Genomic DNA, 25,800 nt, shown 5'->3' with positions numbered 1-25,800 from the left:
TTATTGTTGGGGTTTTCCTGTTGTTGAGCAAACAGTGGTGTAACTCTTTCTTCGCATTCTTGCTCGTAAACAGTTTGTTTTATAATCTAGATTTAATACAATGTTTAACTACTGAAAGTTTTATCTTTCACTTGACACCTCGATCTTGCACCATAAATGCTTGTATAAACCAATAGAATGTCACAATGACACTATCGTTTAGTAGACGAAATACTAATCATTTTTTTTCCTATTTGAGTTACTAAATCAAATCCCAGAAGTAACAGTTTATATTCACCTCGATTTTGCTTCCTTCTCTGTTGCATTTCCTGTATAGAGTAAAATTGACAACACCACTTAAAGCAAACCGACCTATAAAAATAGCAAAGCATCAAAAAGACCACCAACCAAACAAACTCACGGAACAACAACATTAAACCGTCTTCAGTGAAACGTAAACCAGTTTCGCCACGTTTGTTGACTTCCTCCAACATAACCAACATAAAGAAGCAAAATTTCACAACATCCAAAAATGGGCAATTATATGCTGCAGAAGACCAACAACCTGCAACATGAAACTCGGCATCAGTTTGGCAACCCGGCCTTGTGGTGCAGGTGACGACAGTGACGAGAGCAGACCGGAGTCTCGCGCTGTGGAAGCTGTGCGCATGCCGTTGCTTCGCACCAAAGAGTTCTTCGTGCCGCGAGAGCCTCGCAAAAGCTCTCCGAATCGTACTGCTGCTGATCGTGCACCGATCTCTCAGGCACTCTGATCGTGGCCAAGATCTCTCCCTCGTGCACACACACACAAGCGCGCGCGAAGCTATGCTAACGGGGAGGATTTGGGGTGACATGTTGGAGCACGCACCGAAAGCAGCGAACCTCCGGGGGGGTTTATCCCGTGGCATTTGCTCCGTTCTACTCGCAGTTGCAATAATGTCGTCGGCATGATCGTACCGCACCAGCGTGTCCAGTCGAGTGCGCGAGAGAGTCCGCGTGTGAACAGTCGTTGTCTTGTCTGTTACTGGGTGGGGAAGGTTTTGTGCTTGTACACGGCTAGGCCCGGCGAAGTACTCAAAAGCTGGTGACATTTTAGCTTTAGCAGGCTGCACAAACAGGCTGCCACGGTCGGTGTACGGAGACAAGTGTTAGCGTGAAGCGAACCACTTCACCCGGGTGGCCGGGTTTATTTTGTTTATATCAATAATCTCGTGGGTCGGAAGTCGTGTTAGCTAGTGTGTGCGTATGTGTGCGAGAATCCGCTGTGCTGTTGTACCTTTCGTTAAAGTGCCATAAACGAGTATAGTGTGCGCTAGTACGCTTCACGCTTTGTGACGACGCCCGGAAGTAGTGAGGCACAAAATATTATAACACAAAGCACAACAAAAAACGGAACCACTCAGGAAGAGCACACCGAAGAGAAAACAAATTTGTCAACTTCATTATAAAGCGCACAGCCCACGGGTGTCCCCTGGGGGGTGATGTTTTTTTGTTTGGTGTTTTGAAAAGTGAACGCGAAAACCGAGCATTACGTTAAAGTAAATGCTTCACAGTGGCATGTTGCTTGAAGGAGTACCCAAGAGTGTGGGAGAGTAGGAGTGGTAAGGCACCAGAAAAAAAAAAACTGGCCCTCCAAATATTTCCCTTCTCACGAAGTCACGGCAATCGCGTGTGTTGCGTGAGAAGAAGCAAAAAAACACCTTTTGTGCAACAGGTTGTATAGATTTAGGCGGAATTCGAGCACTGAACGAACGGCGGGAGGGGACGAGAGAAAGATATGGCGTCGTTACAGAAGTTCTTCCGACCGTATCCCGCTGCGTTGTTGGTGCTGGTTGTGTCGGCGAGCCTTGTCATCGGCATCGGTGAGGTAACGGAGTCACCACCGGCAAAAAGCTCGTCAATGCCACCGGTGGTAATGCCGCCCGAGTACAACGAAAACAAGTTTCTTAAATATCTGTTCAACAAGTACGGCAGCAAGGGAGTGATCTCGTTCGAGGTGAGTTCGAAACGATGGATGGAAAGCAACATTCGAAAGGCTCCCCGATTCGGATCAATCTGGGCTGCCCTTGGATGGGTGATCGTGATGATCGTGAAGGGTATTATTAGGCGGCGGTAGAATCGCCGAGAACGAACCTTCGCATTGCATTTCGTAGGTTTATAAATCTTCAGCAAAAACGGGTTGTTTGTGCAACAGTGCTCAGTGGCGTCAAAATACGATCTTCGCGCCATCACTTCCTATCTACTGTTTGCCGAGCGTGTGCTCGGAAACGTCCCGACAGATAGTAACTTTTATAACCCAGAAACGAGACTTTACAACCACAAAGCTTCCTAAAGCCCGCTTCCACACCACTTCAGCGTGGCCTCCATCTTTCTGAAACGTCTTTCATTTTCGGTTTTCCATCCGTTTCAGGGTTTGGAGCATCTGATGCACAGCCTCGGACTCGGCGGGCTATATTTTACCGGTTCGCACACGCTGAAGGAGCATCGCCCTGACGGGTACGATTTCAGGGACTATGATATATACGATGGCGTGAGTCAACCACACGAGCATAGTGATGATCACCACCATCATCACGATGACGATGATGCTTCCACACCGGAACCGCCGGTGATAACGTACGCAAACACTAAAGTGAGCAATGGCGATCAACGGCCCCAATCCGAACATCAGCATCCGTTAGCGGACGAGCATCATCATAATCATGCGACGCTACCACAGGGACCACACGAAGGACAGGTGCTCACAACAGATGCTTCCTCATCGACCACAGCAAACAGTGACCGGTCCTCGGCGGCAAACAGTACCGATAGTGTTCCGCGGTCGGTTACCACGGTAGGACAGGACCGAAAGATGACCGACGAAGAAAATGATCACGTGTGGCAGGAACTTATCTTCAAAGACATGCACGATCCGAGACATCGCCATCCACGGAACAAAAGTAAGTCGTAATTTCACAGAAATACTTTAACAAACAGGAGCGTTTTCGGATTAGGAATGTGTCCTATAAAGATAGGACGCGGAGCAGAAAAATTATCCCTTCAAAGTCGTGCAAAACTGATCTCTAGCTATTTAGGTCAAATGATGATATGCCGTTTTAGGTATTTAAAGGGCCACTCTCAGTGGACGATTACGGCGGGGGCGATAACGTGCCTGTCAATTGATGCCACTTGATCGTTGTTTCACCATTTCGTCTACCTACGCCGATGGTGTCTAGATGGTCCAGACGCCGTGATCTGGATGTTGCTAAAGCGTGTACTAAAACCAGATGTTAGTCTACCAACCAGTGCCAGTGTTGTTTACATCCATCGCTCTGATAAGCCGTTGAACCGGCCAGAGCCGATGTTGCGAAATGTCAACGGGAAGATAAATCGTCTCTTTCCTAACACGACGAACGAGCACGCGCGCTCGCGTTGTTTTGGAGCAGCGAGTAAAGATCAAGATAGCTTAACCGTTGCCGGACGATGTATACACAGTTGATTAGCAGATTTATTTCGGTTATTTTCATGAGCTATATCTTAATTATGATTATGGAGGGATACATTGTTGTGTATCATGCATGGTTGCGTTGCACAATGTAGCAGAACAGGGGAAGCTGGACAACATTTATATAACGTTGCCAGATAAACCAAGGTAGGCGAGATGGCATGAAATAATGCACCTCCATTTGCTCAGGTATTTCCGTGCTACACCTCGCACGTCCACAAGGTCCACAAAGTTCAGTGAACGGATCCGGAGCGCACGATCGTTTTCGGGGCATTCTCTCTTCACCCCCGGTGGATGCTGATTTTCTATCGACACTTTCTTTTCCGGCTTTCTCTTTCTTTCCGAGCTATACAGATCTGATTTTTGCATGTTCCTATTCGATCATGTTGCTTAGGAAAAGATCTCAAGTAATAGCTTTGAAATCCATTTTTTTCGTGCAGATTCAACTAGTCCAGGAATTCCTCTTCGCCAATAAATCAAAGACCACTTCTTACGCATTCCTGATGCAACTTGCCTAGAATTCACATTCTTGATCGTAGGTTTTACCCAGTCACCAAAAGAATTCTTTTGCTGCCCATTGGCTATGCAAACCACACCCGCCTTACTGATGACAGAAAGCTCTAACCCGTCTCTCTAGAGCTCAAGGGATACGGGCTTAATCCGTATGCAGTGCACATCGCATTATGATTGCGAAAGGGATAAAGCTTCGGACGTGCAGCACAGGTTGGCAAGTTTAGGTTTGGGATTTTTGTGAAGAAATTTCTAACAATTATTATTCCAGTAGGGAAGCAAGGAAACGAGAAGGAATATTGAAGTTTTGGGTTTTGTAACACCGGGATCGGTAACGGATAATCTTTACAACTAGTAGGAACTTCTACATCAACCGGGTATACCGACTATAAGATCACAAATTGCTCTCTCAATATACTCAAATTACCTTTTCTGTTTTTGCGATTTTCAAAACAAAGAACATTTCTTGCTAATATAAGCGTATTAGCCATCTTTCTTTGAGGGGCGTAACTTTTCCCAGAATAGCTATGGTGGGATTTTACGATGAAATCGTGTGTCGCGCTGTAACGATTTACCTAGCTTTCGGTCTCACGTTATTTTATATTTTTTGTACGCTCTTGGTACGAGTTGGAGCCACTTCTAGTCGAACACTTTAAGCCCCAAAACCTTGAAACTACACTCAACAATAAATCTTCGATGTTGAATGTAGAGTAAAGCCCACGGCAAGTCATGGAGTTCTCCAGTAGGTCAAGGACTGCTTCAAAAACTTCCTTAATATCGTTGAAGCCTCATTTCTTGACACTTGCCACCCGGATGTTACTAATCACTCCCGGATTCGTTATATTTAATTTGCTTAGGATCAGTTCAAAGTAATGCTCCCCGCAGCACGTAACTGTTTGTGGCTTGTGCTAGCGTTTAACTATCGTTTAAGTCACCGGCGGCGGCTTTCAACCACCATCAAGCCCACGGTGTTGGCTCTCTAGCTGCAAAGGCAAATGAGGCGAACGAAAGGCAATAAAACCGGGACAGATAAAATGCTCCATTCTCCAACAATCTCCAGCAATGGAAGGGCAGTAGGGAGTTGCCGGTGTGTAAAAGCGCCAAGAATGCTCCCCGAGAAGATGATGTATCTCCAGCGTTTATGTGATGTGTTTTCTGTAGGAACAAACCGGTTTCGTGATTTAGTGGGGTGCCGGGTTGTAAGAAAACCCATCATTTGAACGTTTGGTATTCCGCCAATTGTGCAAACAACGGGACGGGTCGGAGAAGGCAAATGAATTCCCCGGCCGTTGATGTCTTGAGTTGATGATTATTTTCTCATTTTGCAATAGCAAACAATTTAATTTATGGGTTTGAAAGGTAAGGGACTTTTTTTTCCTCCATTCAGTTGCGACAGAGCAATCAGAATAGAAAATGGATGTAAACTCACTAAGGCAGCCATCTTTATTAGCTAGCGTGGTGAGATATATCAGTGGCCTAGATGACTTATTTACCCGGAAAAGCATTCAAATTGTTGAGCGATACAATGTTGTTTTTATACGCCCCAAAACTGGTTTGTATCGATATCCAATCAAACCTTCTTATGCATAGACAACAAACACTGAGAAACGTTACGTCTCGAGACATTTGTTATGACGGGTTTTTAGCTTAAATATGCGTCAGGAGAATGAGTAAGAGAAGATGATAACAGGTGATAACCACCTATAAACTAGTCCGGATTTAGAAATCCGGTTATATAGAACTCTTTCCAGAATTTGTTTTGATGTTTTTAAAAAAAATTTGTTAATTTGATTTTTCACTCACCTTTTCATCTAGACGTGCCATTCTGCTTATCACCGATGTCCATCGTTCACCTGGTGATGGAGGAGCCACTTCTTGCCCGGCATCACAATTTCCGCAAGGCAAGATCTCTACCCCACAACCATGCCCATGGCTCACCACTGTCCGAGGATGATGTTGAAGCCGATTCTCGTATCGAAATAACACCGTCCGAGTTTAAGGATCTCTGTCCTGCATTCTTGGTGCAGCTGGATCAGCGGGCCTGTTCCCAGAAGCTTCAAAAGGAGGGCAGCCCCCATCGGGAGAAGAAAACGTTTTCGCAAGGTACGTTATGCCTCCCCCCATCCACACCATCAGTTCAAGTGCATGTGACTCTATGCTAAACAATTTTTATCGTCTCGCTCACTCCCTTTTGCTTACAGCATGGATCTACGCGACCGCCTGTGTACTGATCATTTCGCTGTGTGGTTTGGTCGGAGTTGCAATGGTCCCACTCGCTAAATCGATCGCGTACGACGATATATTGCGATTCCTAATCGCCCTGGGCGTTGGTACGCTTTGTGGGGATGCACTGATGCATCTGCTGCCCCATGCACTACTCCCACATGATGATGGGGGCGAGCATCATCACGATGCGCACGATGTCGAGATCGATCACCACGGGCACGATCATTCGGCGGAAACGCGTGCCATGTGGTTGTGTCTGTGTGCCTTCGGTACCGCGTTCTTCATGTATAGTTTAGAGATGATATTACCACTGTTTCGGGACGGGGATGCTCATTCACACCATGGACACTCGCATACACACGCGCCCAGTTCGAATCGCGTTGAGCCGCGATCGACACAGTCTCCGACCAGCAATAATCACCATACCCATCGCGGGGATGACATCGAGCTGGATATGACGGACGGTGTGAAGGACAAGGAAGCCAAAACGATGCTACAGAAGAAGACTGTTCGCAAACCGATGGCAGCGGTAGCGTTTATGGTAATATTGGGCGATGGGCTTCACAACATCACGGACGGTTTGGCGATCGGGGCAGCATTTGCGGTGGATCCTGTCACGGGACTGGCTACCTCATTCGCTATCCTTTGTCACGAGCTGCCCCATGAGCTGGGTGATTTTGCACTGCTGCTCCAAACCGGTGTCAGTATTAGGAGGGCAATATTCCTCAACATCGTATCTTCCGTTCTCAGCTTCGTGGGTAAGTTTCGCTCACAGTTCGTGAATAGAAAAAATGTTCACAACAATCACATGATTTTTCATCTTTTTTTTTTGCAGGCATGGCCCTCGGACTGCTGTTGACGGGACTTCACGAATCGGTCGTCAGCTGGATCTATGCAGGAACGGCTGGCACATTCCTGTACATAGCACTGTCCGATCTGGTGCCGGAGATGCGTAACGATGTCGCTAAAAGCGAGCAAAAATTGAAGGTGATTCTGATCCAGCTGGTCGGGCTAGCGTTGGGAGCTATCATTATGCTGTTGATCGCGTTGAACGAGAAAGATCTGCAGGCGCTGTTTAACTAGTGTGAGCGCCGTAGGTTTAGATTCAGTATTGTAAATAATGTTAGAAAAAACTAGGTTATACTTTTTTTACATTAGCGAAAGAATCTTTGTGGATATTTTGAAGAAAATTTTGGTAGAAATACAAGAAAGCACATCAATTGTTGAAAAAGATTAAAAACTTGTTTAGTATGTTGTGTTTAAATCGTTGTAACCGTTATTCAACGATTAATTTGCTATTACATACAGTTGTAGCTGAATGCGTTACACCATTTACAAATGTAACGGAAATTACTTTGCTTTTTAAATCATCTGTCACGCTTCGTAACGCTCAGCTGTCAAACCGCCCGTTGTCAAATCAGCTGTTTGACGGGGTGGTTTATTTACATTCCGTTGCGTGTGTTAGAGGCGGTCTTCAGCTGTGCTGTATTTACAATTGAAAAACGGATAAAATACTCTTTCACCATGTTGGATAAAGTAAAGCACATAATTCTGGTACTTTCCGGTAAGGGTGGTGTCGGAAAATCGACCGTCAGCACACAGCTTGCCTTAGCGTTAGCGGAAGCAGATCACAAGGTGAGTGCCTTCTCCTTATCAGTTTCGGAAGTCGTATCCGTATCATGTAGATGTGCATTTTCCACCGTAGGTTGGCTTACTCGATATAGATCTGTGCGGACCATCCGTCCCTTTTCTGCTCGGGCTTGAAGATCAAGATGTACACCAGTGCGATGAAGGTTGGGTACCGGTTTACACCAGTGCCGAGAAAAAGCTTGCAGTCATGTCGATCGGTTTTCTGCTCAAGAATCGTTCCGATGCCGTCATCTGGCGTGGACCGAAGAAAACTGCCATGATAAAGCAATTTCTGGAGGACGTGAATTGGGACGAGCTGGACTATCTTATCATCGACACACCGCCGGGAACATCGGACGAGCACATCACCGTAATGGAATGCTTAAAAACAGTCAACACGGATGGTGCAATCATTGTAACGACACCGCAAGAGATGGCCCTGGAAGATGTACGCAAGGAGGTAACATTCTGCAAGAAGACGGGCATCAACATACTAGGAATTGTGGAGAATATGAGTGGTTTCGTGTGTCCCAACTGTTCCGAGTGTACAAACATTTTCTCTTCCGGTGGTGGTCATTCGCTAGCGGAACTGGCGAAGGTACCCCATCTCGGTACGCTACCGATCGATCCGCGCGTGGGTGAGCTAGCCGGGACAGGCAAATCGTGCGTAAAGGAACTTCCGGATTGTACCACCACCGAGGTGCTGCAGCAGATTGTTCGGACGATAACGGTTGGAGCGGAATAAAACATTGGTTGGAAATACAAAACATCGTCTATTGCAATGATTGTAGCTTAAGTTCTCAGATATGATCGCGTACAGTCACCTTGTGGTAGTAGTGGGGCGCTATTTCCGTCAGCCACTGCTGCTGAATTACGGTTAAATCTTTCATAAACAGCTTGGTCGTGTGCATTAGCTCACAGAACACGACCCACTGCGGTTGCTGCTCCGTATACAGTGCGGACAGCGGATGTATGCTTAGCTCGGTATTACCTCGAACCGTCCTATAAACGCCGGAATGATGCAGGTAAGCGGCGTAAGGGAAAAATCCGGCCACAACACAACGGCATATAGTTTCCACATTCCCATGGCACGATAGAAGTGGCACGTTCAGCTCACGCTCCAACATTCCCGCTAGCTGCGTTTTAATTTCATGAGCCCGCTTTAGATTGCGATAGATGAGAAAATTGCGGCCACAAAATTCTTTCGTACGGCCAGCCTCCACAAATGCACAATACACATTTAGCAGCGTAATCAGGTCACCTTCGGCCACCTCAAAGTTACGCTTCGCTATGCGTGCCCTGATAGCGGCCTGTCCACCACCCGGTTTAGAAAAAACGGACTGTACCTGCAGCATGGCGATGATGATGAGGATCTCCTCCGAGCAGCCCATTTCACCTGCCTTAAACAGCATCTTGGCCATCATCGGTGGGATGGACATTTCGGCGAGAAAGTATCCGACCGGCGAAGTGAGAGATCCGTCCGCATCGAGCGCTTCCAGTGCGTACAGTGTTTCTAGACAGGCGAGCAAATTCTTTGCCGGTGGTGCAGAAGGAAACGTAAAGCGTAGGATGTTGTCTATGCCAAGTGCTTTCAGGAAGAGGACCGTACTGCACAGATCAGAGCGTCGCATTTCGGGTGGTGTATGTTCCGGGAGCTTTTCCCATGCTTCCTCGGTATAGAGACGATACACTTTTCCGCTACGGATGCGTCCGGCACGTCCAGCACGTTGTTCGGCGGCCGCTTTGCTTACTGGAACTACGACCAAGCTGTCGGTGGTGCTATCTGCTGAGTACCATTTCAGTTTGACGAAACCACAATCAATCACTGGAAGTAGAGAAGCGATCAAAGTCAGTGCAGTTTTTTTTAAACAAAAAGTTAATGTCCCTTCGATTCTTGAAAATTTCCAATGTGTCTCATATTTTAAAGTTCAGGGAAAATTTTGATGTCCCGATTTTTCAATCAACTTACCATACACAATTCCCGGGATTGTAACGGATGTCTCGGCAATGTTTGTCGCCAGCACCACCTTCCGGACGCCCTTCGGAGCGTTAAAGAACACCTTCAACTGATCCGAATTTGGCAACGTACCGTACATCGGCAGTATCTGCATATCCTCCTTACCACCCATCTCCTGATGCTCCTTTAGCAACTCCACCGCCCTCAGCACTTCCTCCTGTCCGGTAAGAAACGCCAACACATCACCCTTCGCCTCGGTACGATGTATCTTCATCACCGTGTTAACCGTTTCCTTCACATAATCCGGACACGGTTCCTGTAGATAAAAAATATCCTGCGAATACATGCGACCCTCGACCGTCAGTATAACGGCCGTATCTTTGCCATCCTTCTTCGGTTTGAGGTTAAAGAAATCTCGAAACAATTCCGCATCCACCGTGGCGGAAGAAATGATTATTTTCAGATTGGTACGCTTTCGGGCAATCTTTTTCAACAGTCCCAAGGCCGTGTCGGTTAGTGTGTTGCGTTCGTGCGCCTCGTCCACCATGATGACGGCATACTGCGTGAGCAGCGGATCGGCCAACATTTCGCGCAACAGTATGCCCTCGGTGAGATACTTGATTTTCGTCTGCTCGGGATCACATTTGGAGATGAAGCGAATCGAGACACCGACCGTTTCGCCGCACAGTTCGCCCCGTTCTGTGGCGACACGGTCGGCAAGCGTGATGGCCGATATGCGGCGAGGTTCGGTAATGCCGATCAGTCCTTTCGTGTGCCATCCGAACTCGTACAGGTACTGGAAAGAAGGAAATGTGAAGTGAGGGAGAGACAAATGAGAAATGTTGATCGAACAAAACCGTTAACAAAAGCCAAATAGAGGACTAGCTTGCTGCGCTGTCTGGTTTGGATGTTAGTCCAGATTCGAGATTATTTTTGAAAGGTCCGCATGAAAGAGAAGAAAAGGACAAAGCTCTCATATCAAGTGAAGGAATCCTGATGTATTTGCGTTCCTCCTCAACTTGAAGATTGATAAAACTGCCCGAAATTCGGAGGAGGAACCGAGATTTATCATATCTGTACGACAATTCAGATGTTAGAATACCATTCGAAATAGTTGATTGATGATATGGATATCATTAAATAATTCTGATATGTTCTCAAGATCAACCAACAGTAGCATTTTTTCAAATGGAGTTCAAATGGACCAACAGCATTTTTTTTCTAGAGATTGGAAGGACAATGATCACCTTAATGAACATTATACAGCTCTTAAACCTGTATATTGTAGAGCGATTCATTCGACGAATTTCTTTTCAAGTTATACTGACGGATTAGATGGGACTAGTGGTACCAGTACGAATTGGTTGTTGTAAACACTGGTGGATGGGTCCTCGTGTTTCGTAGCAGTGACCGTGCATTCAAAGGATGTAGAATTACAGGGCCTTCCATAGCGTCCCTTCTTCAACCCTGTTCCGGAAATTCGTATGTTTAAGGAAAAGAGATGAAGTAGGCCTCAGAAGTCCTAAATCCGCCTCTGATAGTGAATCTGATATCTTGACCTCATATTTTCTCTTTTAAAATTAAATAATACGAACACCAATACACTTACAAACAGCTGGACATTCTTGTTAATCTTTATTATTGTGATTTGCTGTTTTCTCCCCAAAATTTAGTTGATTATAGGCATTCACAGTTACAATCCTGCTACCAACGGCACGCACGCAATCAACGATCTAATATATATAGATGTATATATTCATATAAATAAACCACCAAATCTCTCTTTCTCTCGCTCTCTCTCTCGATCGGATACATATCCCTTCATATATCTGATGCCGCATTTAAATGTACTTTCTGTGGCAAGAACGCAAAAACTGACACTCCACCAGAAACACATACATACATCTCACTCCGTTTAGTCGTTAGTAAAGGTTTAGATTTTTGTTGTCCCCGCGACACGTGGCGTGGCTCGCCGCGCGGTGGTGGGGTTGACAAATAGCACTTAATGTCCAACTGCAGCAGGAATTCCAAATTACGATGGGGAAAAGGGGGAAACTTAGTTATGATTTTGTTGATTAGTACACGTAACACGCACACATACACGTTAATGTACACCACACGCACCTAGATCACACACGTTTCCAGCTAAGTAAGTGTTTTGGGACTGCATTATTTATCCAACAATCGTTTAATGTGGTCACATACGCTTGCGACGTAGTGAAATGCACACAATTATCGCGCGCGCAGTCACAATTTCTCGCGAGTCATTACAAATTTCTTACAACAATCAGAAAACAGGAAAAAAAAATCCCTCCTCTGCCTATATAAATATATTCCGCACTTTTTTCTGTGCGCCGGATTTTTTGTTGTTGTTTGCTCTAAACAGGAAAAACAGATACAAGAGTACAAATAGATCTTCGCTACATTTTCGGGAAGGATGTGTTGTGTTTTTAGGCTGGATTGCGTTAATCTCTGTACAAACGGATGGATAAGAAACGGTTTTCTTGGTTTCAGATAAAGATAAGGACCTTCCTATGCTACGGCTGCTGATGCTACAACACTGTACATTGATGTAGAAAACATGTTTGTGGCATTTAAAAATAGAGCTAATCGTACTTTGAATAGATAGATATAAAGGATCGCAATAATAATGAAGGCTGGTTCAGTTTCTCTGCATGTTGCACACGCCTTTAGTAGAGTTAGTTCACCCTAATGACTACACAACATACATAATAGATATACAACGATCTCCTCATCTCTAAACAAATACCATAATGATGCTCTCCCACTCAGCAGAGCTGATTGCCGTAACTAACTCGTACTATGTTTGAGCGTTCCGAGAACCTCTCTCTTTCTCTTTATAAGGCTTATAAGACTTTAGGTTTAATTGTTCCGACTTCCCGGGGCTTGAAAGAGGCCAGATGTTCCTAACAATGATGCACAATAATACAATACGACAGCGCCCTCAATCGGACGTGATGAGCTCCCGGAAACAGAGTACCTCGAGAAGCTAGCAAGGAATCGGAATCGGCCATTTTGTTGGTGGTGTTTTCTCGGATGTGCTGATAACCGGCGGGACGGAGCACAGTATGCGGGGATATGTCTCTCCAAACACACACACGCCCACGACAACCTCACTCTGTCTGTTTTAGCCCAATCACAACGACGTATTATTCACCGTGAGGGATTTGTAGATAAACGTCTGCACACCGAGCAGATGCATCTCGGCAAAGCTGATAACCAGCAGCAGCGCAACGTACCCGGTGTACTGGATCATCCGCAGGTACTCCCACAGCTTATCACAGAAGATGCTTAGCAGCAGAAAGTGGAGCAACGCGTGCACATTAAAGATACGCCACAGCCAGGCAATGAAGAAGAATCCGGTCGATCGGAACACCGACTCTTGGTGCAGATACTGCGCCGGGGTTACATTTTCCCGCTCGAGCATATCCTGATAGATAGCGATGTAACGGTTCCATCCCGTCGAGCTAAGCAACAGCATGCCGGTATAGCAGAGGACCTTCCGGGCGACTTTCTTAGTCGTTACTTTTACCTTATAAATTACACCCGATTCAGAAGATTTAGATTCCGCCACGGGGATGATGGATTGAAGCTGGGTGTAACCGCGCCGGGGTGGATTATTTTTCAAAAATACAAACACACCAATCATCAGCGCAATGCAGCCGAGCCCATCACAGATCCCGTCGATGTAGTACCCCGCAGAGCCAATATCGGACCGTTCACCACGGATGTGCTTCTTGGCTCGCGCGACGTGCCCGTCCAGATCGTCCAGGAAGGTACGGAACTGGAACAGAACTACACCGATTCGGCGATAGCCTAGCGAGTCCGACGCTATCATCCGTCCGGCCGCTATCGCAACAAACACATGGAAAAAGGAGATCATGTTGGGTGTGACGAGATCACCCTTGGAGAAGCCTGCCACATTATCGACGATCGTTGCGATCGGTGCGAACAGATAGTGGTTCGTGTGGTCCAGCATCATCGCCTTCACTGTTACGTCGCACAGCGGATTTAGGTCACAGTTTACCCAGGCTACATCTTCATACCGCACGATGTGCTTATTCAGCTGCAGAGGCATCGACGATGATGGTGCTAGGATGGGCGATGTGACCGTGCTTGCATGGCTACCACCCGGAACAGGCTTCAGCAGTGTACTGTTGGCGGCCATCAGGAAAGGATCCGTGTCCCGGATCGGGTAGTCCTGGATGCGGATGTACAGGTTCACATCCATCCAGGCGAAGAACGCCACCAGCAGAAACAGCAGGGACAGCAAGATTTTGCTGACCTGCGAGCTAGGACCCACCATGATTGCTACTTTTTTTACTTATCTAACAAACTAATACACTTAACTAACAATTGATTCCTATATCTATTTGAAGTATATAATGCTCCCGAAACGAGTGCTCAATAATAACAGTTCTGAAAATACACAGGAGGCTCACTAGCACCAGCTGTCCTTAACGCACGACAACGAAAGACCAACTGCAATACTGCTGCTGACCGGCCACCATCAACAGAGCGCGCTAGGACACAGGGCACGTTTTCTAGGATGGGGAACTATCTACTACTAACACTACTACAACCACCACTACACTCCGTTCGTTCGTTCGGTCGCTGGTTCGGTTTGCGAGCGCTCACTTGTTACGATACGTCCTTCCGACCCGCGTGTACACGTGCGTGTTTGGCGTGGGGAGACGATATCCGAAAGGTTCGTTGCGCCCTTTTCAAGCAATGCTACCCCACACAGCGACGAACTGAAACGAAACAGAGAAACGGGAATAAATGAAACAGGACTGACTGACTTGGCGCTTCCTGGAGGTGGTGTATCCTTTATTATTCTTGGTGGTAGTAGTACGGGGCAGTTTCTAAAGCAAATGAGCCCTGTCAGGGATGCAAATACGCTGAAAGTGCTTTCTCTATCGTCATTGCTTTCAATAGGACTGGTAGGCGTAGAATTCCTTTTAGCCACGGAAGGAACTTTTGCAGATCAAAATGCATAATGTGTAGTAGGCAGAAGTGGCAAAAGTGGGAATCAATCAGCTCTACAGGCATTGCGAATAATATTTGTGACATCATGGTGACGAAAATTAAAACCGAAACTTTGCAACAAAAATTTGACTTTGGTATTTTTCATTTATTTAACCATAGCTAATTATGGTAGGATTGTTTGGTAGCACATAGTAAATATTTTATTACATGAACCCGCCATAAAGCACAACCGCAATCGTCGAGGCGGAAAAAATCGACTTTTCCAACAACATAAACCAATTTCATTAGTATGAGTTGTCAAGTAATGTCAAAAAATTTTCAGATAATACATTCCATTCCTCTGATTTTCTTTTTTATTTCAGTCAACCAACAACATCACAAAGTCCCATAGAACGGCGCAGATAGAAACTGTAAAATTTGCTTCAAAAACAAAAGACTGCACAATCTATAATTCATCAATTCAATACCCATTCATCACAGCACACGGTCAGGGCACATTCCCAACCCCAACCCCCGACCAACAGCATTATGCGATCCACCATCTCTTCCTCCGGTTGTGAGAGAAAACGATGGCCGGTCGCGCGCCATTCGAAACCGAAAGTCACGAACGATGGAAATGCAATTTGCATAAGTGAGACATTGTGTGAACAGGAGTACCAGTAATAAAAAAAACTGGCCTACCCTTCGAAGGACCATTCGATGGCGTCATACGAATTCCCGCGAATGGAGTTGATCCTTTAACAGTCCCCAACACACCCATGAGTCCTTGGCTTCAGGTTCGTCGGATCGCAAATGCACAAATTGTACCGTCGGTCGCATAGTCGCTGGTTGTGGTAGACGACAACGACGGTGCCAAAGAGACCACAAATGCAACGGAACGAACGGAAGGAAGGAAAATCGGTGACACAATTGTATGGCCTTTCTGTGTGCTCTCACCGTACTACGAGTGGGAAATGTCACATTATCAAGGTAATATCACTAAAGTGCCAATCCTTTCGAAGGAGTAAAGCCGTGTTCGGAAACACGGTATGGTTCGAGGAGTCAAAGGTGGGGCAGAATATTTTCCCGCCCAATGCAAACATCACCACAAACGTATGTACGACTATGTAGGACGAATGCAAAACAGAAAAATAAGAGGCAGTGCCAGTTTTGCTGACACTACTATGACTTGTTCCACGTTCCCATTCAATCGTTCGACCGCCCATGTTCCTAAGGGAATGGGTTGTATGAATTATGCAGCTGAGGCAGTGAAACACGATGGGGAATGAGAACGGATTTTATGTCTCGGCATGTACGCGGTGGTGGTTTCCGATCTATAAGCAAAAACGGAACAGAAAAATATCAATAAATTGCTTAACGGGGCCGAAAAAGATTGGAATTTCCGTGGTAAGCTATTCACTATTCCAAGTGAGTGTATGTTTTTGTGAAAGCGCAGAAATTACTACAGAAAATATAATATTTTTTTAATTAATTTGGATTTTTCAGCAATTTTCCAATTGTCCTCATAGAGTACTCTTCCAATTATTGCAATGTTTTTCTTCAGCTTCCTTGAAACAGTTTTTCGCGCACAGTATTTTTCGAACATATTTACAGCAACTTGACCACGAGCCGATTGACCAGTGAATTGATTTTAATTTTTTTTTCTATTCTTTATAAACAATATTTTCGAGTTTCAAACAAGTTTTTTCCCACTTGAAGTGACTTAATTTGAAAATTAGCTGTTGAATTGGTCAGCAAACTTGTCGATTGATTTTCTTTTTGAAAGGTTGTGCTCTCGTGTCAAAGCACCTTAAGCAGAACTTAGTTTTGGCAAAGGTACACGGCGCTAAACGACCCCTCGACCTCGTTTTTGCTCAACTTTCACCAGTATCCGCACACAGGGTACGATGAAAACCGATCCTTATGTTTGTACCCTTAAAATGACGTCATTGCCTCAATATTTGCATGCATATGAATTAGATCAAATCGAAGAAATAAAACCTAAAACAAAAAAAAAAAAAACGGCCCAAAAGAGCATAAACCAAACAAGCGTTAAACTGTGTATGGCAACGGTCCAACATTTTCGTAGGACCTCGGCAGGCTCAACATTGGCTTACCGGGTCTACCGGTGCGTGTCAGCGCGTGTGCTCTAGAGAGGGGGGCAGGTGAAAGAAAAGAAACGAAAACACATATCCGATGTCACACCACACCGACATATCCTTCCGATTTTGCTCATAAATATTGCACACCAAAATCCACCTGTGTGGTGCCGCACACCAAAATATCCGAAAAGGCGTAGTTCTTCGGCGTAGAGAGAGGTTAATTCGAAGTTTTTTTTTATTCCTGCCTTATGCTTTTGCCTTCCTTCCTCTTCACCGACCCCCAGATGTGGATCGCTGGCGTCATAAACTGTTGATAGTACCACCATAAATAGTTTAGATCCTTCCCGATAGACAAACCAAACACACGCACACAAACAGAGTGGCCTCCCTTTTCAAGGTGCCACAATTACGGTGGCACACTGAAGGCACACTTGTGCCCGCAGGCGATAGTGATGAATGAATCGGATAAAGGCCAAAGGATAGATACCGGATGGAAAGAAAGGTGAACCAAAACGGTGGCACTGACGGATGGTTGCCAAACGGTTTCTAAAAATAGGCAGAATCGGCATCATTAGTGCCCATTTTACGATGTTAGACACATTCCTGTCGTTAGGATAGGATAGATGAATGATTTAGTATCGCGTGTATCTGTCCTTTTTTGAGGAGTTCACGAAGGGGCACCATTTTGTTTGTTTATCATTAGTTCGAGATTAAAATACATTCCCAAGTAAACATTCCTCTCTTGAAAATATTTAGAAAGTACGCATTCTTGTCGCTTTTTCAAAATAATAAAAAAGTAACACGTTACTGTTAACACGTGAAAGTATGCAATCTCTATCTGTGAGGCATTTTCAAATTATTTCAAGAATATATTGCATACCTTCAGGAGCGCCAACCCAAGAAATGGACATAAAAATGCGCTTTAAATGAACACAAAACTGCTCATAACTGCAAAAGCTTATCAGCTTGCCGTGAGCAGAAAAAGGCATGTCTGACACAAAACAATTATCTAATTCCACCGGGTTTAACTGGCAATTTAAACCGAACGAACAAATATGGCATGCACACGCAACACGTGAGACGTTAATTTGGTATGCAACTCTTCAAAAATTGCTTCCCATTTTGTTTTAAAAGATTCGGTCATTCCAAATCCCTCATACTGAAACCTGCCAGGCACGATAGATGGCCATCGCACACGGGGAAGGAGAGAAATTAAGTGTGATCGTTTTATAGACGCAGTAGTGAAGGCGGTGGTGCGGTGCAAGGAGCGAAATTATCGCACTCAATTGGATGGTTTCGTGTGTTTGAGTTTGCAAATCATCATCGCGTCAAACATTCTGACCTTAGTAGCGTGAAACCTCGCCTCGCTTTGTTTCCGGGCGTATGGGGAGTTGGATCTATTTCAACCGGGAGTGTGACCGGGAACAGGCATGATAAGAATTGACGTACGTTGTGAATACAGAAAAAAAGAGAAATATGTTCCGGCCTTTTGCACAACGATCAAATGAACCTGTGCTTGCATTGCTCAGAATATTTGCTTATCTGCCGAGAGGTGATTCATTCGTTATCACTCTGAAACCTTTCGGTAAGAGGGTTTACACAAATACATACACTGCGAGATGCGCGATCTTCTCTTCTCTATTTGGCTTCGTTTACGTGGTGCACGGTGGCGTGCTCCCGGGGCGTGAATAAGTGCGCTTACCTGCGGTACTTGTGTGCTTTTGCCGGATCCGGTTTCACCGACCAGTACGAGCGTTTGATAGTGCTCGAGACAGTACAGAATCTGGTCACGGTACTGGCGTATCGGCAGACGTTCGCGCTGCGCTGCAAGATTGAGCGACTGGTGGGCGTTGAAGACGAACGACGTTACGTGATCATCCGCTGGTGCCGCGTCCCGTTCCGATGCAAACGATTCGTCATCTGTCCGTGCGACAGCAAAAAGGAGAGACACATTAGCCCGGGTTGTGAAGAAGATTGCTGATGATCGTGCTAAAACATTTTGTTTCGAAACCCACCAATGATACGGATAGCGGAATCAACAAACCCCGGCACTACCTATCGCCCGATCGGAACATGCAAACGCGCGAAACTAATTCAATTACCATAACAGCCCCGTCCGCTGTAACGCTAGAACGTGGTGCTCGCGAGGTACTACAACTGCACAATCACCAACACGGTTCGAAGCGAGCGAAGCAAACAACGATCCGCGAAACAGCTATCGGGCCCTTTCACGCACTGTCTCGCTTCCAACGCGCGTTTGCTCTGGTCTCTGATAATGCTGATAAGCGGATGGCACGATTGGCCAATACACTCGTATCGCAAAGTTCAACGGACAATGCCACGCTGCATGGTGGCACTTTGTAAGGGCGTTCGGCACCATTAAGCACAGAGACACTCTGAAGGTATGAACCGCACCTTGTGCCAAGGAAGAATGAGTCGTGTGTGTTTAAACTTTGATAAGTTCAACACCAGTATCGAAAATACCTGCCAGAGGGATTAATCGATTGCCTCGGGAATGACGCGTGGAATTTCAGGTTGCACTGAGGCGCACTAGTGGTCCCCGTCTTATCATAGACCCTTCTTTTTTATCCTAGTGATTGTTTCTGCTAACTCATCGCCGTCGAGGTTAGATAACAGGATAAAGCATGAGTTACATATTTTTATTTTAAAATAGAAAAACGATACAGTATAGGCAACAGAAACTACACTGGTTTTAAGATTTTTTAATGGAAGAAGGTCCCAGTGATCCCAGCGATAGTTGTCCTGTATGATTACGAGTCTTGGACTATGCTGACGGAAGATGCCAATGCACTCGCCATTTTCGAGCGAGAGTGCTAAGGACTATCTTTGGCGGTGTGTACGAGCAGGGCGTGTGTCGAAGGAGAAAGAACCTCGAGCTAGCTGAGCTGTTTGAAGGTGCTGATATCCTGACAGTAGTCAAAACCAGAACGATAAGATGGCTGGGGATTTTGATGATGATGCCGGACTAATGACCAACCAGAAACGTGCTCGTCAGCGACCCTTTCGGCACGAGGTACAGAGAAGTACAGTAAGCTCGTTGACTGGATCGAGTGGAGTCAAACCTGTCGAAGATCAGATGCAGCCGTGGATGGAGGACTGCAGCCCTAGACTGAGTTTTCTGGAAACTTTAAGGAACTTTCTGATTTCGGGCCTTTCCTTATCAATTAATCGAAGAATCAATTAATCCTCAAGGCCTCGAATAAGCCGAATATAACTCAACGAAAGGACAAGATCAGACTAAGAATCAGTGTCCCATTTTAGTTGATAGTTTACTGTATGTGCTTGGTCGACTGTTTGATCGCGATCGATTCGCCACCGTGAACGTGAGAAGAATATCTCGTTAATATTCTGCACCATTCATACATGTTCTCTGTCCAGTAGAAGCTCTATACAGGTGTTTCAGCACACTTTAAACGCGTGAGCTCGTGTACGATGCGTGATCGTCAGTTCATGCAAAACGGTTGCCAATGTCAGTGAACCTTGTCTGTCCTTTGGCCAAATAGTAATGTGATCGAAGCAGTAAAATCCCCAGAAAAATGATACTTCGTTTGTTATCAAAGCAGGCCAAGATCGCTTCGGGGATCGCTTGTTTTCTAGGCGCGACGTATATAGACAGACTATCCGTTGGGAATTATTATCACGCTGTCGATGGTGGCGGGGCTAGTGCTGGGAAATGGTTAGTGCTTCCAAAAGGCAAGCAAACTCAATTAGCTTTTCACGCGAGCATGCGAATGCGCGGGAGTGAACGAGACGCTACAATGCCGATGATGGAAAGGCGTTCGCTAATTATTACCATATGTTGAAAGTAACGAGCACCTCGCCCGTAACGGATACCCATCGTTCAATGGCCCCCAACGGCGGCAGCAATACTTACCCGGTTTGAGGAACTTTGGAAATCGACTCGCACTCATAATCCACCGATAGAAGCGAGCTGTGTTTGGCTTTTCACTTCTTGTACAGATTATAGTGCTCTGTTGTTAGCAGTAGAAGGCTTTGACGACCCAAGAAGCTTCCTTTCGGTAGTGTCCTCCTGACTTTAACGTTGACTCATTGCTAGCACGGTTTTTAGCAGACAAATCCACCAACTGGACACAGACACGCACTTTTAACCTTGGAGTTCTGGGTAGGCGAATGTTTATTTTCGCGTCGATTCACTATCGATGATGTCACGCGACAGCTATGTTCGTGGTTTGGTTACGGGTCGTGTGGCATGAAATACGAAAAAGGCGAATTGCATTCACAACACACAGAATTCTGGGCAAAAAGAACGTCGTTCGCTAGTAGCGCTACTAATGCTCAAGGTGAAACGGAACCGGTCAGCCAGCAGCAACACACTGCAAAGACGTAGCTGTTGTTTTTCGTTTGTAGGTCAGCGGGATTTTCTTCGCGATTCGATACGCTTTACCCGCTCTTTATGCGCTTCGTTCAAGGAGGAAGGTTGTTCTTGGGCGATACGCACATACACACACACACACACACTCTGAAGAATGTTTTCGCTTTGATTGCGCTCGCGAAATTGTTTTCACTTTAGCGTAATCTTTTTTCCACAGTTGATGCTTCTTCGGCGAAGGGTAAACTACTTTCACGCATGAACCAACAACATTAGCTGGGCTGTATCAGCAGCTGGTGTTTGGTTTGCGGGCGGCTTTTCTGGTGCGTCCGTGTGGGGTCGATCTGCTTCACTGCCACTTCAAAACACACCTGATGGCGTTGGGGTAGGCATCATGTAGTGTGTATACACTTGGAAAAGATGCTGCCGAGATGGCACTCTCTCTAACTCGACACAACACGAGCGAGCAGACCAGCACAAACCGGATAACGCGCGGAGTTTGAGAATAGCCCAAAGGTGTTATCTGCACGCGAAGAGGAAGCAAATCTTTGCATCCGAAAACTGGAATTCACACAGAATTTGCGACCGTTCCATGCACCAACTAACCAAAAACGCGAACTGATATTAGAAAAGAAATTAAACAACATTCGACGCCGGATGACAGTTGGGGAGTGTGTATATGATATCAGATTGAGAGCTTCGAGTTGGATTAGCCGCCGCGTCATTAAAAAGATTGTTAAATTACCGGTATTTTATTAGTTTTAACCCGAAATCACTTAAATTATTGACACTGACATTATTTGATGTAATGTTTTATATTTAAAACAATTAATAAGGGATAAATCGTGCTTTTAAAATACCTTAAATTCGGAACAACTAAGCAGCATACTTGGGAAAGGCCTTTTCAGCCAAACAGTGATGACAGCTGTTGCTTTGTTTACATAATCCAGCCACAAACAACGTTTGCTCGGTCCGCGCGCGTGTGGCTCTTCCCAAAAGCGGCATCAAACTCTCCGGTACCATTATTTCACCATAAGTACACCAAATTGATCATGTCCGATGAAGTGGATCCAGTGGAGCAAATGTTGAAGCGTACCGGTTGTCTAAATCTACATCACAAAGTGCAGGTATGTGCCGCTCCCCATCACGTATCTGTATCTAGCAAACTAGACATCATTATGTGCATTATGTTCTTCAGGAGTGCATTGCCGAAACCGGTGACTGGCGGCTCTGTCAGGACGTAGTTAAAGATTTCAAACTGTGCATGCAAGATTATACCGAGAAGCAGCGGGCAAAGTATAGCGACAAATGAACGCACTCCGCACGCTGTTTGCCACGGCTGGTGGAGTTGGTAGTGGTTCCGCCATGAAAATGGTGCTGGTAGTACGGTCGGATTTGGGTTTAAAGAAGGGTAAAATTGCGTCCCAGTGTGCCCATGCGGCCGTGCTTTGCTGCATGCGGGCACTGGCCGTAGAAGGCTCCAGTAGGAAAAAGCTGGACGCGTGGTTAATGCAGGGCCAGCCGAAAATCGTGCTTAGGGTGGATAGTTTGCAGGAGATGACGTCGCTGGCGGGCCGTGCCGAAACAATCGGGATTATTGCCGAGATTGTTCGGGATGCCGGTCGGACACAGGTGGCTAGCGGAACGGAAACTGTACTGGGGCTGGGACCGGACAGTAGTGAAGCGATAGATTCATTAGTAAGAAATTTGAAATTGTTGTAGATATGTGTTTGCGAGTGTGTGAGAGAATGATGTGTTCAATAATGTAGATTAACCGTTACAAAATGTTAGTGATTTGTTTTATTGTTAGAAAATAATTCTTAATTTGATTGTTTTACATCCGAAACCGTTGACTAACCCATTAGAAATTGTAATTTATTAGACGTAGATTTATAACTTTTAAAAATTAAGCAATGTATGTCTTGTAAATAACACTTTCATCGGTGAGTAATTATAGCTTTATAAATCTGATCATAGTTAAAAATCACTCTTTGGGGTTGAAATGTCTCCACGTTCATTGACTATCCAATTATGGCTAATTTTAGTGAAGTAAGCCAAAAATTTCAGTTCATGATCCCTCATGCATAAAAGGAAAATAGGTGTAGTGCTTCAGATATGACAAATATTGTTTTAATGACGTTTTATGCATAAGATTGGCCGGATAAGTCGCCTTGGTCGGCGAGGCTCCCCTGGCCAGTGAAACTCCCATGTCCGGCGAGGCCCCCACTGGGAGGTGAGGTTCCTGGTGGGCGCCATATCCACCCATTGGTTAATCCACTATAATAGCTACACTCAGAACACCGTGGAAATTTCAATTTAGCCCTTAATTTTAATATAAAAATTAGATGAAATAGTCTGGCGTGGTTCCTGAAATTCCACATCCACACAGCGTACGATTTTTAATATGAGGCAAAAAGAGGAACCCTATTTCACAATATGTAACAACATACGAACCAGCACGCAAGAAACACCTACCTGTAATGGTTGTGAGTCATTTTAATCATTTCAAACCGTTTAGTAAACAAAAATCAGCATTTAATTTAAACAATTTCATCGATCAAGGCATATCTAAATTAAATGTCTAATGAATTTTACACTTGAAATACTTTCATTAACCGTCCTTCGCTAGGGATCAGGGCGTTCGATGCACATTCCACGCATATACTGCTGAACGGTGCAATGACTTTCGCTTTTACCATTCCTTTGGCACATTCTATGACCTAGGTTTACTAGTGGGGGACTAGGCGTGCCGTGACGGAAAGCGTCGCGAAAAAAGAACGCATCAAGGAGAAAATAAAAAGATCAGAGAAAGAGAAAACAAACGTTAAATTAACGTTAATCCACATCCGATGAGGGACAATTGTATGTTTGGTACGTATGCATGCACGACCACCATGAGCAGGCAACGTCGATATGAGCGATGAAGTGCATCATCGTACGACCAAAGGCATGTGCGTACTACCCTTATTGTATATCGTTTGGTACGGCGCAGTTCGCAACCCTCACCAACGCTCTCCGATATTCCCACCAAGGGTGTGTGTGTGTGCGCGCGTGAGGGTGACGATTGTGGACGAAGGGAGCTGGTGTGGGCTCTGTAGGGCCACGTTCTGAATGAAAGGAAACAATAGCTCACTTCCACCAATGTGACTGATATCTTCTGTTTTTATACGGCACTCAAACAGCGACATGAAGTCAAAGGGAACGAACTATTCATCTGATCTGTAGATGCGTTGCGTTGGGCTGGGGGAGTGAGCCACAGTGAGCAGAAAAGAACTCCGAGGTGGACAATAGCGATGGGAAGTAATTTAAATTCTTGACTCTGGTTTTGGCTTCTGGAGGCCAACAATTTAACTGTAGATATTTGGAAACAACGAAGGGCGTAGGATCAAGAACTCACGGGTAATCAAAGTCAAGAGAGTCAGAAATGGCACGCCAAGACCAAGACTCTTCACACGGCACGACCGAGGTTCAAATCCTTTCCAGACTGTTCCCCTGTAGTGAGGAGTGACTACTAATTTACTTGGAAAAATCCAAATAAAGAATAACCAACGATCGCAGCCGGTCCGTCCCATAGTGCGGATGATGTGTGCGCGCGCGACACCAATCCACAAGCTCGTTCGGGCGGACGCTTCCGCGTCGCAAACAGTTGATCTTTGTCTGGCTGCGTGGTCGTGCCATTGTACCAACAGCACACGGGTACGGTCGAATTCTTGGTGTTCCGCTCCGGTTGTGTCGATCGCGCGCCCGAAGTGAGAAAGCGTAGGCCTGGTCGAGAACGAAGCACAAAGTGAACGGTGTTCCGTGTCGGAATGTTCTAAACCCCGGCTCCGGTGGTTATCTGAGTGACATATGGTTCCCGTGATAAGATTAAACTGTAGAAGTGGCTCGTAGCTGTGAAGTGCTCGTTTTTATTCGGGGGTCTACGATACGATACTTGGGAGTGATCCAAAAGACTCAAGTCATCGGATGAGATAAAGCCAAAAAGGGAACAGAAAAGGTAATAGAACGAACGGGTTAAACTCTAGTCTTGATGTTCCATTCGATTGGAACGGATTGTGTTTCTGGTTCTGGAGTGAGTGAGATTGAGTTTGACTTTGATATGGCATTATTTCATGATTCTGGATAATAGTAAAGGCACAGCAGATACACTTCGTAACGCTAAAGCGTTACTAATTGAGTTCACTGTCGGGAGATGCTTGAGTAGGCGTATTTAATACCGTAACTGGAGCTGTGACTGCACGTTTTAGGCCAAGGTGACCGACTGTTTGCAATATGTGGCGACAGAAACTGAAACGCAGAAACTAGGTAGTTGAATAAAAATGCTCCCAGGCAGCATTCAACCACAACTGTAATTGAACCCGAGCGCTCTGATCCGATGCTGCGTCTCGAGAGCTCAAGCGCAAAGCGGTCAGATGATACATTACTTCAGAGGGCGATTTACGGTCCAATGGCCGCACCATCTTAAGGCACCATCTTTAGGCGCCTTAGAAAAATGTGTGTTAACGGTCGCAATGTTTACAAATGCCCGATCATAGCTTATCTGTCCGTCTGTCTCATCTTTCGTTCATTTGCA

At 45.5% G+C, this 25,800-nt stretch overlaps 8 protein-coding genes across 9 annotated transcripts in view; 5 read left to right on the top strand and 3 right to left on the bottom strand.

Moving 5' to 3' along the window:
• The window catches only part of LOC126567999 (sodium-dependent nutrient amino acid transporter 1-like), a 322,406-nt gene that overhangs the window by 182,681 nt on the left and 113,925 nt on the right, over positions 1 to 25,800 (bottom strand). The window lies entirely within an intron of this gene.
• LOC126568014 (protein CBFA2T3) overlaps positions 1 to 25,800 on the top strand; it is a 416,394-nt gene that overhangs the window by 298,936 nt on the left and 91,658 nt on the right. The gene's annotated exons all lie outside the window — the stretch shown is intronic.
• LOC126567952 (zinc transporter ZIP10) lies at positions 1,757 to 7,343 on the top strand. The gene is made up of 5 exons (XM_050224331.1): positions 1,757 to 1,975; positions 2,390 to 2,918; positions 5,789 to 6,076; positions 6,175 to 6,957; positions 7,035 to 7,343. The coding sequence occupies exons 1-5, from the start codon at positions 1,757 to 1,759 to the stop codon at positions 7,280 to 7,282; spliced, it is 2,067 nt and encodes a 688-aa protein (XP_050080288.1). The 3' UTR covers positions 7,283 to 7,343.
• On the top strand, positions 7,711 to 8,573 carry LOC126568434 (cytosolic Fe-S cluster assembly factor NUBP2 homolog). The gene is made up of 2 exons (XM_050224907.1): positions 7,711 to 7,834; positions 7,905 to 8,573. Exons 1-2 carry the CDS (start codon positions 7,724 to 7,726, stop codon positions 8,571 to 8,573), a joined length of 780 nt encoding a protein of 259 aa, XP_050080864.1. The 5' UTR covers positions 7,711 to 7,723.
• Positions 8,629 to 20,853, bottom strand: LOC126567955 (probable ATP-dependent RNA helicase DHX35). Its single transcript, XM_050224333.1, has 4 exons — positions 20,772 to 20,853; positions 18,579 to 18,796; positions 9,798 to 10,581; positions 8,629 to 9,653 (listed from the first exon to the last, which is right to left on the bottom strand). The coding sequence occupies exons 1-4, from the start codon at positions 20,806 to 20,808 to the stop codon at positions 8,629 to 8,631; spliced, it is 2,064 nt and encodes a 687-aa protein (XP_050080290.1). The 5' UTR covers positions 20,809 to 20,853.
• LOC126568272 (ceramide phosphoethanolamine synthase) lies at positions 12,920 to 14,118 on the bottom strand. Its single transcript, XM_050224719.1, has one exon. It carries the CDS (start codon positions 14,110 to 14,112, stop codon positions 12,943 to 12,945), a length of 1,170 nt encoding a protein of 389 aa, XP_050080676.1. The 5' UTR covers positions 14,113 to 14,118; the 3' UTR covers positions 12,920 to 12,942.
• On the top strand, positions 22,218 to 22,565 carry LOC126568641 (cytochrome c oxidase assembly factor 4 homolog, mitochondrial). The gene is made up of 2 exons (XM_050225154.1): positions 22,218 to 22,354; positions 22,426 to 22,565. The coding sequence occupies exons 1-2, from the start codon at positions 22,280 to 22,282 to the stop codon at positions 22,537 to 22,539; spliced, it is 189 nt and encodes a 62-aa protein (XP_050081111.1). The 5' UTR covers positions 22,218 to 22,279; the 3' UTR covers positions 22,540 to 22,565.
• Positions 22,536 to 23,017, top strand: LOC126568576 (uncharacterized). Its single transcript, XM_050225074.1, has one exon. It carries the CDS (start codon positions 22,536 to 22,538, stop codon positions 22,947 to 22,949), a length of 414 nt encoding a protein of 137 aa, XP_050081031.1. The 3' UTR covers positions 22,950 to 23,017.

The sequence above is a fragment of the Anopheles maculipalpis genome, chromosome 2RL, assembly GCF_943734695.1.
Source record: "Anopheles maculipalpis chromosome 2RL, idAnoMacuDA_375_x, whole genome shotgun sequence".
Classification (NCBI taxonomy): Eukaryota; Metazoa; Arthropoda; class Insecta; order Diptera; family Culicidae; genus Anopheles; species Anopheles maculipalpis.
Note: the sequence above shows the minus strand (reverse complement) of the source record. Positions and strands in the feature narration are given on the sequence as shown.